At 43.6% G+C, this 13,602-nt stretch overlaps 1 protein-coding gene across 1 annotated transcript in view; it reads left to right on the top strand.

The window, feature by feature from the left end:
- Positions 1-13,602, top strand: part of LOC310989486 (voltage-dependent T-type calcium channel subunit alpha-1I-like) — a gene marked incomplete at both ends in the record, with an annotated part of 109,736 nt that overhangs the window by 69,159 nt on the left and 26,975 nt on the right. Inside the window, 15 exons of the mRNA XM_083976557.1 lie at positions 113-264; positions 1,662-1,847; positions 3,848-3,965; positions 4,112-4,267; positions 4,582-4,672; positions 5,610-5,764; positions 6,168-6,926; positions 7,562-7,662; positions 8,739-8,862; positions 9,085-9,153; positions 11,162-11,340; positions 11,462-11,588; positions 11,948-12,073; positions 12,929-13,018; positions 13,236-13,428. Of these exons, the coding sequence (XP_083832683.1) occupies positions 113-264; positions 1,662-1,847; positions 3,848-3,965; positions 4,112-4,267; positions 4,582-4,672; positions 5,610-5,764; positions 6,168-6,926; positions 7,562-7,662; positions 8,739-8,862; positions 9,085-9,153; positions 11,162-11,340; positions 11,462-11,588; positions 11,948-12,073; positions 12,929-13,018; positions 13,236-13,428 (2,626 nt within the window). The remainder of the gene's footprint in view (positions 1-112; positions 265-1,661; positions 1,848-3,847; positions 3,966-4,111; positions 4,268-4,581; positions 4,673-5,609; positions 5,765-6,167; positions 6,927-7,561; positions 7,663-8,738; positions 8,863-9,084; positions 9,154-11,161; positions 11,341-11,461; positions 11,589-11,947; positions 12,074-12,928; positions 13,019-13,235; positions 13,429-13,602) is intronic.

Below are 13,602 nucleotides of genomic sequence, written 5' to 3'. Positions count from 1 at the left end.
TCTTATCTTTTACCTACCGTTCTTTGTGCCGCTCTCTATACACCCGCTCCCACATCTTACACACTCTTCTAATTTCCCCTTCTTTTTTTTCTGCGACTCCTTCTCTACCCAGCCCGAGGAGCTGACCAACGTCCTGGAGATCTGCAACATTGTCTTCACCAGCATGTTCACGCTGGAGATGATCCTCAAGCTGACTGCTTTTGGCTTCTTTGAATACCTGAGGAACCCCTACAACATCTTTGATGGCATCATCGTCATCATTAGGTCTGTGATCTATATATATAATATATAAAATAGAATTTGATCAATGAAATTTGTCCATGAAATGTGATAAATATCATATTGTGATTATATGGGTAGAAATCTCAATTCATTTTCAATTGGAGTGGTCATTTCTTATCTTTCTTACTCACTTACAAATGTTAAATTAATGATGTGATTTTTTTGTTTGGTCTTGTACCAAACAAACATGTCCCTTTTATATCTACGTATAGATTATGATTTGTTAGCCGGAGTGTCTTCATAGCAACATTACACTTGATTTGGATATTGCACTTGAGCTTATTGCATTTTTAATTATGGGTGCAGCCATAAAATATTAGAAACCAGCGAAAAATGGTGGATCAACAGTCCAAACTCTGAAGATATTTCAAAATCCCCGCATGAGAAATACAGGGATATGATAACCTCTCTTATCAGAATGACCGTAGATCAGCTGTGCCTCAGCGGCTCACCTGGTAGAGTGTGCACCATATGGACATGGTCCTAACCACAGCGGCCATATGCTCCAGTCTGACTCACCGTCCTTCATCCCCTCTCTCTCTCACTTCCTGTCTATCTCTCAGTAAGACATGAATGGCCAAAATATATCTTTTCACAAATTAGTTTTAACCTTAACCCTAACCCTGTTGATCACCTAACCAACCCATCATTTCTGATCTATAAAAAGTATATCCTTAATCAAATTCAGAGCCTGGCATTCATAGTTCCACTGTTTGCCTCAAAACAAACATGTAATGCCTCTTCTCGTCCAGGGTTTCTGCCAGTGTGCTTACTCCTGCAGGGCCTCAGTTGACCTCTCCCACACTGGTCCCCAGCATCAGGGAATTTGGAGACAGTACTGTAGCTGTAAACCTTGATGTACTGAGCACCCAGTCTCTGCAGCGCTGCTAGAACAAGAACAGACACAGTTGAAATGGCCACTGGTCAAAACAGGACAATTCCTTGCGGGCTGTTGCATCCATTCAAAAAATCCATAAAGGCTTTTTTTTGCTATCAGGCCCTGTCGCGAAGCTACACAGTTTCTTTTATGTGACAAATGTTTAATATAGGAACTATTCAGCACCTCAGGGATAAACTATGTTAAATACAGCAATATTCTTTATCACACCAGTATGGATTATGTATTGTCACAGGCTTTCTGTATCTTGAAAATGTGCAGTAGTGTTGTTAAGTACAAAACACTAACCTGTTCTCTTATCTAATCTTCTTTTTTCTGGTCTCTCCTTTGTGTTGTATTATTTTCAACTCTCCCTACATTCCTTCATTATGGTAATACACATATTTCCCCTCTACATTTCTCCTTATCCTCTTAATTCCTCACTTCCTCTCCATTTCACACTGTCATACACACATGTGCACGTGTGTCCGACACACCCCAGTGTGTGCGAGATAATCGGCCAGGCAGACGGCGGTCTGTCAGTGCTGAGGACCTTCAGGCTGCTGAGGGTCATTAAGCTGGTGAGGTTCATGCCTGCGTTGAGGCGGCAGCTGGTGGTACTGATGAAGACGATGGACAACGTGGCCACTTTCTGCATGCTGCTCATGCTCTTCATCTTCATCTTCAGGTAACACAGGGGCAGAGGGGTGTGCACTTGTACACTGTATACGACACACAAAAGAAATAGAAAAAAATTCCGTCGGGGGGAAGACAAGTGTAAATAAGAATGTGAGAAGAGGCGAGTGTGTGTACAGTTTTTCCACTTCCACTTTTTTCTAGAATTACAAAAAAAAATTCTAGAAATATTTCATTTTTTTCCAGAAATTTCTCTATAATGTTTCCAAAAATTCAAGCCATTGGCCCTACTTGAACTTACATTGACTAAAAAAGTGGCGTTATTCAGTCTCAGAACAAATATTTGTGTATTTCTGGTGTTTGTTTCAAAATTTTGTTCAATGAGGGGGGGGTCCGTAGTCTAATTTGTGTCAGTTTAGGGGTCCTTGATGTAAAAAAGTTTCAGAACCACTGGTGTACAGGATGCACTGTGAGCCAAAGACAGTTTGTTTTGGATGCTCACAGAAAATATAATAGTTAAGCACAGTCCAGGCAGCCATAGCCTAAAGCCTGCACAGTGTGTTTAAAATAATAGGATTATCTTCCAATTATTATAATCTACCCCATTTCTGCCCAAACCATAGCATCAATGATTTTCTTTTGACCTGCCTCCCTCTCCAGCATTACCTCCACCATCACCATGACGGTTACGAGTAGCTACCTCACCTCAGTTGTCAGTCAGCTGTGCATGTCCCTGCACAACATTTGAAATTCCATTAAAATAAGACCGACAGACCTTGGGCCAAAGAGCAGTGATAACAATAAACTGTAACTCTTAAACTAACAGCTAGAGACTAATTTTGAAATTATTACACAGTAATATTGCTTTAATTCAAAACTGTAAAAAAAATTGTTGGTAGTGCTCCATTAGCAGCACTTTTCCTTTACATGAATTCAGCCCACAATCATACCAATCATTTCACTAGGCCGAGTGTAAAATCTAAGTAATGGAAAGGTTGAGTCCTAATAATTTTCAAAATTATCCACTTAACAATTCAATATGAAATGCAGCATTTACATTGCACCATTGCGATGTGGATACTGAAAACGGTAATTTTCAGAAACATTATGATTCGGCCTAATCGCACCTCTTGGTAATATTCCCCAGGACACACACAAACACACACAGATAGACACACATAAACCCCCAAACACACATGTCACTGCTCTGTTTTCCTTCTAAATTCACCTCTCTAGATGATATTAACACAATTATTGTTATGTGAATAATTTGTCCTAATTGTTCCAAGTTAAATCATTTTTACACAGTAAATGAGTTCTGCAGCAGCATAATACTACTGTATCACCCCCCCCCTCGTGTGTGTGTTTACCTGCACTGGCCAAACCTCGCAGCACAGCAATCGAAAACAAGTGTGGCCACTGGCCAGACAGATGGCTTCAGAGCTTTTAGTCAGCTAATGCCATCCTGAGCCAGTGGCATTTGGTTTGTACATGTAGCCAGTTAATGTACAGCGCCACTCAGTGAGACTCTAACTTTTAAAACCTCTCTGTAATTGCTCTGAAGAAGCCAGTGATGAATGAGAGAACGAATGAGACTGACTGTGTATACAGTGTTGTGACGGCAGCTAATGGAAGAACAGAGTGAAAGAAAGTAGACTTTGAAATGAAACAGGGATGATAAAGGATTGTAACGGTGATATGTTTTTGTATATGTGTCCATCCTTACATGTGTCAGATCTGAATGTATAAACGTATGTTGCAGGTTTAGACCATAGTTGTGTATCTGTTGTGTATTTCAATCTCTGACAGCTCACCGTGTTTGCAATTTTGTGTTTGCATCTGCTTTACTAAATGAATAGTAATTCTTTTTTATTTCAACTTTGAGCATATTGTCAGTGAATCTTCACTCAGAGCCCTTGACACACTTAAGCCCCCCGAGTCATTTCAGTGCACAATTCAGTCACACAAACAATCACATTGTGTTTTTCAATGACAGTGTATGTGGCAGTGTATGTGTGACAGTGTATGTGTGTGTGTGTGTGTGTGTTGCAGTATCCTGGGGATGCACATATTTGGTTGTAAGTTCAGTCTGAAAACAGAGGCAGGAGACACGGTGCCCGACAGGAAGAACTTTGACTCCCTGCTCTGGGCCATCGTCACCGTCTTTCAGGTACAAATATTAGATTTAAACCACGCGCTCACTTTCAACAACCTCAGCCTGAACAGATGTGATTGTGACTGTACACATTTACAGTATCATACCTCTATCCACATCTGTGTGTGTCTGTATCATATGTATGTGTCTTTGTGCTGCAGATTCTGACTCAGGAGGACTGGAACATGGTTCTGTACAACGGCATGGCCTCCACATCGCCCTTTGCTGCGCTCTATTTTGTGGCTCTAATGACATTTGGAAACTATGTGCTCTTCAATTTACTGGTTGCCATCTTGGTTGAGGGTTTTCAAGCTGAGGTAAGACGTGGGTAACAATCCTGGTTTGATTTCCTGATTGATTTCCTGATTGATGTATTGTCATTCATTGTAGATGTTGTGCAGCTCTGGACAGTTTTTACACTTTTCAAACAGCAAATCAGCAAAATCAAATGTGATCAAAATCATACAGTATGGTTGATGTTAAGGAGATGATTCTCTATGATTTTCACTCTTTTTTTTATTTTGCTTCTTCCCCTCTTCTAATATCTTACCATGCCCGCCCTGTCCTTCTCTCTCTTGCTCTCTCGCTCTCTTTCTCCCCCATTAATTTTCTTTTACTATCCCCAATACAGGGTGATGCAAACCGTTCTTACTCAGACGATGACAGGTCTTCCTGTAATTTCGAGGAGAATGATAAACAGAAAGACTCCCTGCATCTCTCAGGTATTAAACGCCATTAACAGCATGTTCTCTCTGATAAAGATTGATTTTCTCACCTCTGAAATTATATGACCGCCTCACCCCTAGAAGTGGTTTGTGGCATGGCAAGTGTGTACTAATGTATATTTATGACTTGACAATTACAATAATTAAAACTTTACAACTGCATTATAAAAGAAAATTGCATGCTTTTAAATTTTACCCTGGAGTTGCCATTAGCCCACACCATTACCTTAGTAAATACTTCGATCTGATTGGCTGAGGTGCCACCGTGTAACCGATCTCCTGACCTTTCAGCGTCACGGAGAGTTATCAGCTGTTTCGTTCCGCCCCGGGCAGGGCGTTGTACGATTTCCATAACAAACATTTCTAAGCATCCGTCTGAGATGTAACCAGAGCAAAGTTTAAATGATGCATGTCCGACGCCACTTGTGCATCCACTCCTCTCCCCTCCTTCTCCCTGTGGGCATAACAAACGTGAATTCATCAGAACCCGGCCAAAGCATCGTGCAGTATAGAGCAGCATTTAGCAGCACATTAGGGAGGCCTCTGATTGCGTCTGACCGTAGCTCTCCCTTTTTAAATGTCAGTTTACTTGAATGAAACTTTGAAATTGGTATTGTTTCTTCAGGCCTGTTCTAACTAAAATATATGTGTAAGAATGGTCACACACACACACACACACACCCCTGGCAGAAATTCTTCATTTTTTACAAGCTCCTCTCCGGCTTCTGCGAGGCAATTTAGTGTAAATCAAACCTTCCTCTGTCTGAGCCCTTAACGTTGTTTCAGGACATTTATGGCGTACTTCGATGGAAAATAGCATCGCCAGAAAATGAGCAAACAAAGAGAGTCTTGTCTGATGTTCTTTCATCCATCCATCCATCTTAATTCTCCCCCTTTCTTATATCTCCCTCTCTCCACTCCCTGTTTCCTACAGATCCAAAGATCTGCACACTGACCCCAAATGGGCACCTGGACCTCTCCTCGCTGCCCGCTGGTCTGTTTCCAGGAGAGAGGTTAACCTTTGCTCTTGGCTCCAGGAAGAACAGTGTTATTTCTCTTGGCAGGGCCAACCTGGAGCAGAGGGCTGTGGTAAGTGGAAATAACTGTAATGAGAGAGGCTGGAAAGTACATAGCTGCTGGGCTGTTTGCTCCTTGTTGGTTGACTGGCTGGCCCGCTGCTGACAGAGAGACAGGAATATTATGGCTCTGAAAATCATGTGTCAGGTCATAACTACATTCATAGATACCATAATGACATTGAATCAATTTTCCTTGTCCCTTTGATTTCAAGGACAATGATATGCTAATATTTTCTGCAACTTTAAGGAGGGGATCCTTTCACAGAAGCGCCACGTGTATTATATAATCAGTAGCAGATGATTACATTTATCCTTCTTCATTTCATTATCATGGGATATTTGTTAGTAAACCAGACAGGATATCAGTCAGAATGACAGGACATGAATAAAATCTCCATCTCTGTCTCACTCAGTTTCCAGGTCGGGGTTACCACAACTGGGGACGTCCAGTGTCTCCCCACCCTCAGGCCTTGTGGGCTCGTCGTTCCAGCTGGAACAGCCTGGGAAGCGGCCGCCCCTGCTCTTCCTCCTCTCCCTCCGCGAGTCCGGCCTTCCACCCCGCCTCCGCCAGGCCCTTCTACGGTTACGGCCTGGGCAGTCTGGGAGGGGTGGTTGGAGGAAGCCTCCGTATCCGCGGCCCCCGTGCCTCCTCGTCCCCGCACCGGCACCTCCAGCACGTCCACCCGGACGAGGAGGAGTCTCTTCTCTCCCCTCCTGCCGTCGTCACCCCTCCTCCCCCCATCGCCCAGCTCCACCTTCCCCATCCCATGCTCCCGGGTCACTTCGTGCCCAGGAGGGACCGCAGAGCTCTGTCGCTAGAGCTGCCCCACCTGCTGCAGGTCCCCGGACTCCCCCACCCTCCGCCGCCGCCGCTTCACCCGGTGCCCCCCATGACGCTCCACGCCGCTCACCACAGGAAGAAGAGCTTCTCTGGAGGGGTGGTGATCGGTGGTGGAGGTGGAGGACTGGACAGTCTGGGCGTCTTAGGAGGAGTCCACCAAGACTGTAATGGAAAGACCCCCCTGTCTCAGCTCCTCCAGCCCCCTCCTAGACCACAGACTGAGCAGGCTGGAGGGGGGGCCAATCCCCAGAGCCAGCTGATGGCCGACGTCTTCCCTCAAGTGAACCCACGCAGCAAGGACAGGGAGGACCTGGATGACGACATTGACTATGTAGGTTACTCTGTTACTGTATGTGTGTGTGTGTGTGTGTGGGAGGGAGGGAATTAAACAGTTACAGCATTAGGACAAGCCTGGTGAGTAAGTGAAGTAAGGTTATGTAATCCTACTACTTTCCTATGACACGCAGTCTACTTCCAGAGATACAGATAAACATAAGTAAAACTGTGTGTAACGGGGGGGAAAATAAAAGAACAAAGACGCACAATCTAGCCTTGTGATTCTCAATAACCGAATCATTAGCTTTTGTGTTAAAGTAGAAGAGTTTACACATGCAGTAATCTCCGGCTCTCTCGTGTAGTATCCTCAAATACTTTGTGCAAAGCCTGCTCTCTCCATCACCTGGGCCTCATGGGAGTCCAATTGTTTTCATTGTAAACAAGCCTGTGTGCGAGAGAAACAAGGTTAATTAGAAAGGACTATTTAGACAGCGGGGGAGAGAGCTATACAGATGGTAATGCTGGAAGATGCTCGCAGCTATTGCTATAGAAGTGTTGCAATTTCGTAAATAATTCAGACAGGGAGTCGAAAACAGGAAGTTTCTCCGTGTGTCTTTTAGTGTTTGCTGCCGGTGCCATGCTTTTTTACAGGCTCTGCTTGACGTGTGCCGATGTATGTTTTCACTGCAGAGCCTGTGCTTCCGCATCCAGAAGATGTTAGAGGCGTATAGACCCGACTGGTGCGAGAGCAGAGAGGATTGGTCTATCTTCCTTTTCTCCCCACAGAACAAGTGAGTCACCGTTATCCCCGGCTCTGCTTTTTCTTTTTTTCTTTTCTTTTTTAATCTAATGCGTTGTATCGCAGCGCGGCGCTTTTAGTGCTGGAGTGATTGACTGCATCAAAAGTGCCTTGACTCAAAATGTGGACAGTGTCTCTCTCTCTCTCTTGCACACACACATTATGACCTGGCCGCAGGACATATCTCACCAAAGCAATATCAAGGATGTGGTGGTGGAAAGATTTCTGTTCCCCCACCTCATCAATAGGAAGGGACAGGTTGCCAAGCTTCCACAGAGAGAGAGACTACATTAGAGTATTGATCGCCGCACCTTGCAAATAACAAAACAACATTTCCCACCCTGTCCCCTTCTGTCGGACAAAAGAAACGGTGGCGCTGGGGGGTAAATTTAATACCATAGGCTGCTCATTCATTACAGCTGGCATTAACATTTGGTGACGTTGTGTCGCAATCTGCGGAGGAAAGGTTCGAATAGACACAGTCGTGTGTTCAAATAAAAGGCATTTAAAATGTCTCAATGTGTGTTCCAAAATAGTTTAGAATAAATTCGATCCCTCTCCCAGTTGATTCATTCTGCTTCTTTTCATCCGTTCCAATAAACACTGCGGCGAAGATATTTAATTGCTTTTTGGCAGTACACAGTGTCACATGCTAAGTTTTGAAATGCATATTCAGTATTTGTATGTCCTGTCTCTCTCTCTCTCTCTCTCTCTCTCTCTCTCTCTCTCTCTCTCTCTCTCTCTCTCTCTCTCTCTCTTTTTGCTTTCTGTTTGTTTCTCTCTCTCATCTCTCTCTTCTGTTTTCCCAGCAGAGCACTGTACTCAGGAGTCTAGTGCTTCAGAGAGTGTTGTTAATGTAATTTGTTTTGAATTAGGAGTGATGTAAACAGGGGGCTGAACGAGGCTATTTACTCACCAAGATTCGAGGGAGCTCCCGTGCACTGTCAGGGAACTTGGCTCCGGCTCTGATTGGATGGAAGGAGACTTTGTTTTTAAATTGTGTTTTGGACAGAGTGTGGCGTCCCCCGTCCCCCAACCCCTCCTCACGTCTCTCTCCTCTTGTTCCAGGTTCAGACAGATCTGTCAGTCCATCATCGCTCATAAGCTGTTTGACTATGTGGTGCTGGCCTTCATCTTCTCCAACTGCATCACGGTAGCTCTGGAGAGACCCAAGATATTACAGGGCAGCTTGGTAAATCCATCTGATGTGTGTGTGTGTGTGTGTGTGTGTGAGAAGCTGCAGCTCCTCTCTGCAGTTTCTGTGTGGTAGCTCTCTTGTATTCTCTGAGGATAAATTCAGTTTTATTATCTAAAAGGTGCAGTAAGTAAGCTTTTACTGCCCCTAATTGCCCCCATCTCCTCTTCCTGACTGCCAACCTCTCTCTGCCCCCTCCTCCTGTTTGTTTCTGTCCAGGAGAGAGTCTTTCTAACCATCTCCAACTACATCTTTACTGCGATCTTTGTGAGCGAGATGACACTCAAGGTAACGTTTTACAGCCTGTCTGTCTCTGTATCTGCCTGTGAGTTTGTGGCCGCGCACAGAGGCATCTTTTTCTGTCCGTCTGTCTCCTCCTGTTCGTCTCTATCGCTGAATTGACTTTGCCTCAGTCCTCCCACGGTTTGACCCCTTCCCTTCCCTTCCCTTTCCCTTCTTTCATGGCAGTTCCCATGTTCCTTTGGAGAATAGAGCAATTAACCAATGTCATTAATTAGTGGCTGGTCCTCTCTTATGGACGTGGTCTATCTTCAGCACTCCGATGTTGACTGCTTCTTTTTTTAAAGTCTGTGTTTCCACTTCCTTAGGGTCCCTCTGTTCTCATCAAGTCCCTTTTCAGGCTCTCGGCCTGTCTTGTGTCTCGGTCCTTCCTTTATTTTATTTGCTCTCCCTCCCTGCCTTCCTCCCTCCCTCCCTCTGCCACTGTCTCTGTGTGCTCTGCGAAAGGCTCTGGCACAAGTGGGCCATCAATTATGCACTCCCACAATCAATTATTAACCAATCTCAGCCCGTCAATGAGCCACAGACTTGTCAGCCCCCTGGCCGAGCCGTACATGTCTCCCTCCATGTCTCTGTCTGTCTCGGCCTTGTGTGGCTGCATAATTTGTGTCGGTGTGCGCTTGATTGTGTAGCATCAATCTCTCTATAGGAGTTTCCACCAGCGGGTTTGATGCTGTGTACAAGATGTGGCCAAATAAAAAGCACGGCACAGCGGGACTCAGGGATGGGTCGGAGCGATGCTCAACTTTTCAGAGAGTTATTTCACGAAGCAGCTTCAAGCCCAGCGAAGCATGCTCCGAAATACATCTTCAAGGTCTAATGGCCGTAGTTGTATGCTGCTATAATAAGAAATGCTGTTTCCTGTACTATTTCTCAACACAAACACAAAGATTACACTTTTTGTGTTTGTTTTGGACTATTGTACATTCAGTCTACAATTTGGCATTTAGGCTTAAAATGTTTTCCAGGCACTGATCTGTCAACCATCTTGATATGTTTGCACGCCAAACACCCCCACTCCCTCCACCCACACCCACACACACACTTCCTCTGAAGATTTGCCGGACACTTGGCAAACATTCTCAAATGTCAGTGGCAGATTTTTTTTTTTTTTTTTTTCACAGGCCCTGTGCTCCCACTGCTGCTGCTGCTGCTGCCGCTTAGCCAAACACTGAATCCAGCTCTGTGCATGTGTAATGCAATGTCTACACAGCATACACCTCCCTGTGTTGAACTCACAGAGGAGTAAAGCACCATTATATGTCAAGTAATTGTTTTACAAGGCGAAGGCAGGGGGCATTGGGGCTTTATTCCTGTAGCCCTGGATATCAAACACACTGGTACCTGTGCATGTGTGTGTGTGCGCCAGAGTGTGTGTCAGTTGCGCCAGTGTGTGTGAGAGTGGTCTCTTTTAATTTTTCTAATTAGTCATGTGAGTGTGTGTGTGAATAGTGTATGTGTGACAGATAAAGTCACCATCCGCTCTGGCTGCTCTCTAGGCAAAGCAGGTGTTGTTTGAAGAGGTGTGTACATACATCTGAATAAATGTGTGTGTGTGTGTGTGTGTGTGTGTGTGTGTGTGTGTGTGTGTGTGTGTGTGTGTGTGTGTGTGTGTGTGTGTGTGTGTGTGTGTGTGTGTGTGTGTGTGTGTGTGTGTGTGTGTGTGTGTGTGTGTGTGTGTGTGTGTGTGTGTGTTTGTGTGTGTGTGTGTGTGTGTCTGCTTGTCAGGCACATTGTTATTTCTGCCAGGTGAGAACATGTTTTTAATGTGTTAGTCCTACACCTGCTGATTGCTTTTTATTTTTTTTACCTTCACATCATCTCTCATCCTTTGGTTTCACTCTGATATCCTTCGGTGCAGCACATTGTTCTTTTCACTGTTTCCCAATGTTGCAGAGCTGGTAGAGACACTCTCAGTGTACTAATGTCTTGTAACTACAAGTGTAGTCCATGCTCTAATATGCTGCTTCACCGCTTTTCCCCCTCTCATCCTCAGGTGGTGTCCATGGGTCTGTACGTGGGCGAACATTCTTATCTCCGGAGCAGCTGGAACATTCTGGATGGCTTCCTGGTTTTTGTGTCTTTGATTGACATCGTCGTGTCCATGGCGGGAGGGGCCAAGATCCTGGGCGTTCTTCGAGTGCTCAGACTACTGAGAACATTGCGCCCCCTCAGGTATAAGCTTTAAGTTGAGTTAAGCAGACAAGCAATCCCTTGGCAGTCGTTATCTTTTTCAGTTTTCATTCCTGCTGCTTCATGTACTTGTTTTTTTTTCTTGCTCCTCTCTTTTCTCCAGGGTGATCAGCAGAGCTCCGGGTCTGAAGCTGGTGGTGGAGACGCTCATCACTTCTCTCAAACCCATCGGCAACATTGTCCTCATCTGCTGCGCTTTCTTCATCATATTTGGCATTCTTGGGGTACAGGTAGGAAGCGCATATTATTTGCACAGATGTGTTTTTAAATAACCCATTTGCGTACTCTCCCCATTAGCATGATTTTTTTTCAAGTCTGTTCCTCTCCCTTCCCTTCAGTCGTAACAACTTTGAAGCACATATGCTCATGTATTTTTATATTTCTTTCTCTTAAGTAAACGCCCATTGTCTCCCCACTCCTTTCATCACTGCGCAACATTTTCAGTTGTTGGGATCTTTGACCAGCTCATTATTTCACTCGAGCATCCTTTCATCTCATCAGACGCCTCTGTGAAAGCTTACTTATCTGTCTTCTTCTGAGTAAGCTGGACTGCATCAAAAACTCTGTGTGACTGTTCTTCTCCTGACAGCTCTTTAAAGGCAAGTTCTTCTACTGCTTGGGCCCTGATGTCAAAAACATCACCAACAAGTCTGACTGTCTGCAAGCCAACTACAAGTGGGTTCACCATAAGTACAACTTTGACAACCTGGGGCAGGTAAGTGTCACTTGTGTTTTCTTGACATGTGCAAGAGGTTTCTTATAGGAATGCAAAACAGAGAGTAATTACATTTTTGGTAACACTTTATTTGACGCCTATCTCTATAACGCATTATAACCATACTTATAATGAGTTATAATGCAGTTATAGCACCGTATAACTATAGTTATAAACACTCATAATTTATCGTAATTCCTTATAACAATAATAACACACTATAAAGCATTTTATCATGACTTTCAAGATCAGGTAATACGTTATAATTGTTAGTAACTCGATGACAATGGCTACATCAATAATGCATTATAAATATAGTTATAATGTGTTATAATTGTCTTATGAACGTTTATAACTATCATTATAAACACTCATAAACATTATAGAGCACTATAACTCTATTATAAAACTTGACATTATAAGCAATTATAAAATGCTCTATGATGTGCTATGCTTATTGTTATAAAACAATTATAACACATTCTAACTATATTTATACTGCATTATTGATGTGGGCATTGTCAGCAAGTCACTAACAATTATAACGTATTATAATACCTGACCTTATAAGTCATGATAAAATGCTTTATAGTGTGTTATGATTATTGTTATAAAGCATTATGATCATTTATGAATGTTTATAACTATAGTTTTACAGTGTTATAACTGCATTATGATCATTTATGAATGTTTATAACTATAGTTTTACAGTGTTATAACTGCCTTATAATTCATTATAAGTATGGTTATAATGTGTTATAGAGATAGGCGTCAAATAAAGTGTTGCCATTTTTTTTTAATCCATAAAATAAACATACCATCTTTCCTTTCTGTCCTCTACCTTTTGTTATCCAGGCTCTGATGTCCCTGTTTGTTCTCGCCTCTAAAGATGGCTGGGTTAACATCATGTATCACGGCCTGGATGCTGTGGCTGTGGACCAACAGGTACCCACATATAAGCTGTGCAACTATAGTTCTTCATAAACAAAAAAATATTCATCTTTTATTCCTCATCTAAAAAGGAAATCTTACATTTTCCCCTGACTAACTCCTTTTTCTCCTTCTCTCTCATCTCCAATTTGTTTCTCACCTCCTCATCTCACATCATGTTGTTTTATATCAAAAATCAACTTCACGTACAAACACGCCATCTCAATCCCAGCCGGTGATCAACAACAACCCGTGGATGCTGCTCTATTTCATCTCCTTCCTTCTCATCGTCAGCTTCTTCGTCCTCAACATGTTTGTCGGTGTGGTGGTGGAGAACTTCCACAAGTGCCGCCAGCACCAGGAGGTGGAGGAGGCCAAGAGGCGAGAGGAGAAGCGTCAGCGGCGCATGGAAAAGAAAAGGAGGAGTAAGGGGGAGAACTGACAAGAGAGAGGCCACAAACAGAGAGGAGGAGGAGGAGGAGACAGCAGTAGAGTGACAGAGGATAGAAACAAGGGGACTGATAAAAAAAAAGTAGATGCAGGAAGGAGCTTAATGGCCTAAAAAATACAGGACACATTGAAGCTACATACAAAGAGCC

Source organism: Trachurus trachurus, assembly GCF_905171665.1.
Source record: "Trachurus trachurus genome assembly, chromosome: 8".
Lineage (NCBI taxonomy): Eukaryota > Metazoa > Chordata > Actinopteri > Carangiformes > Carangidae > Trachurus > Trachurus trachurus.
The sequence above is the reverse complement of the archived record's forward strand: the minus strand, read 5'-3'. Positions and strand labels throughout refer to the sequence as shown.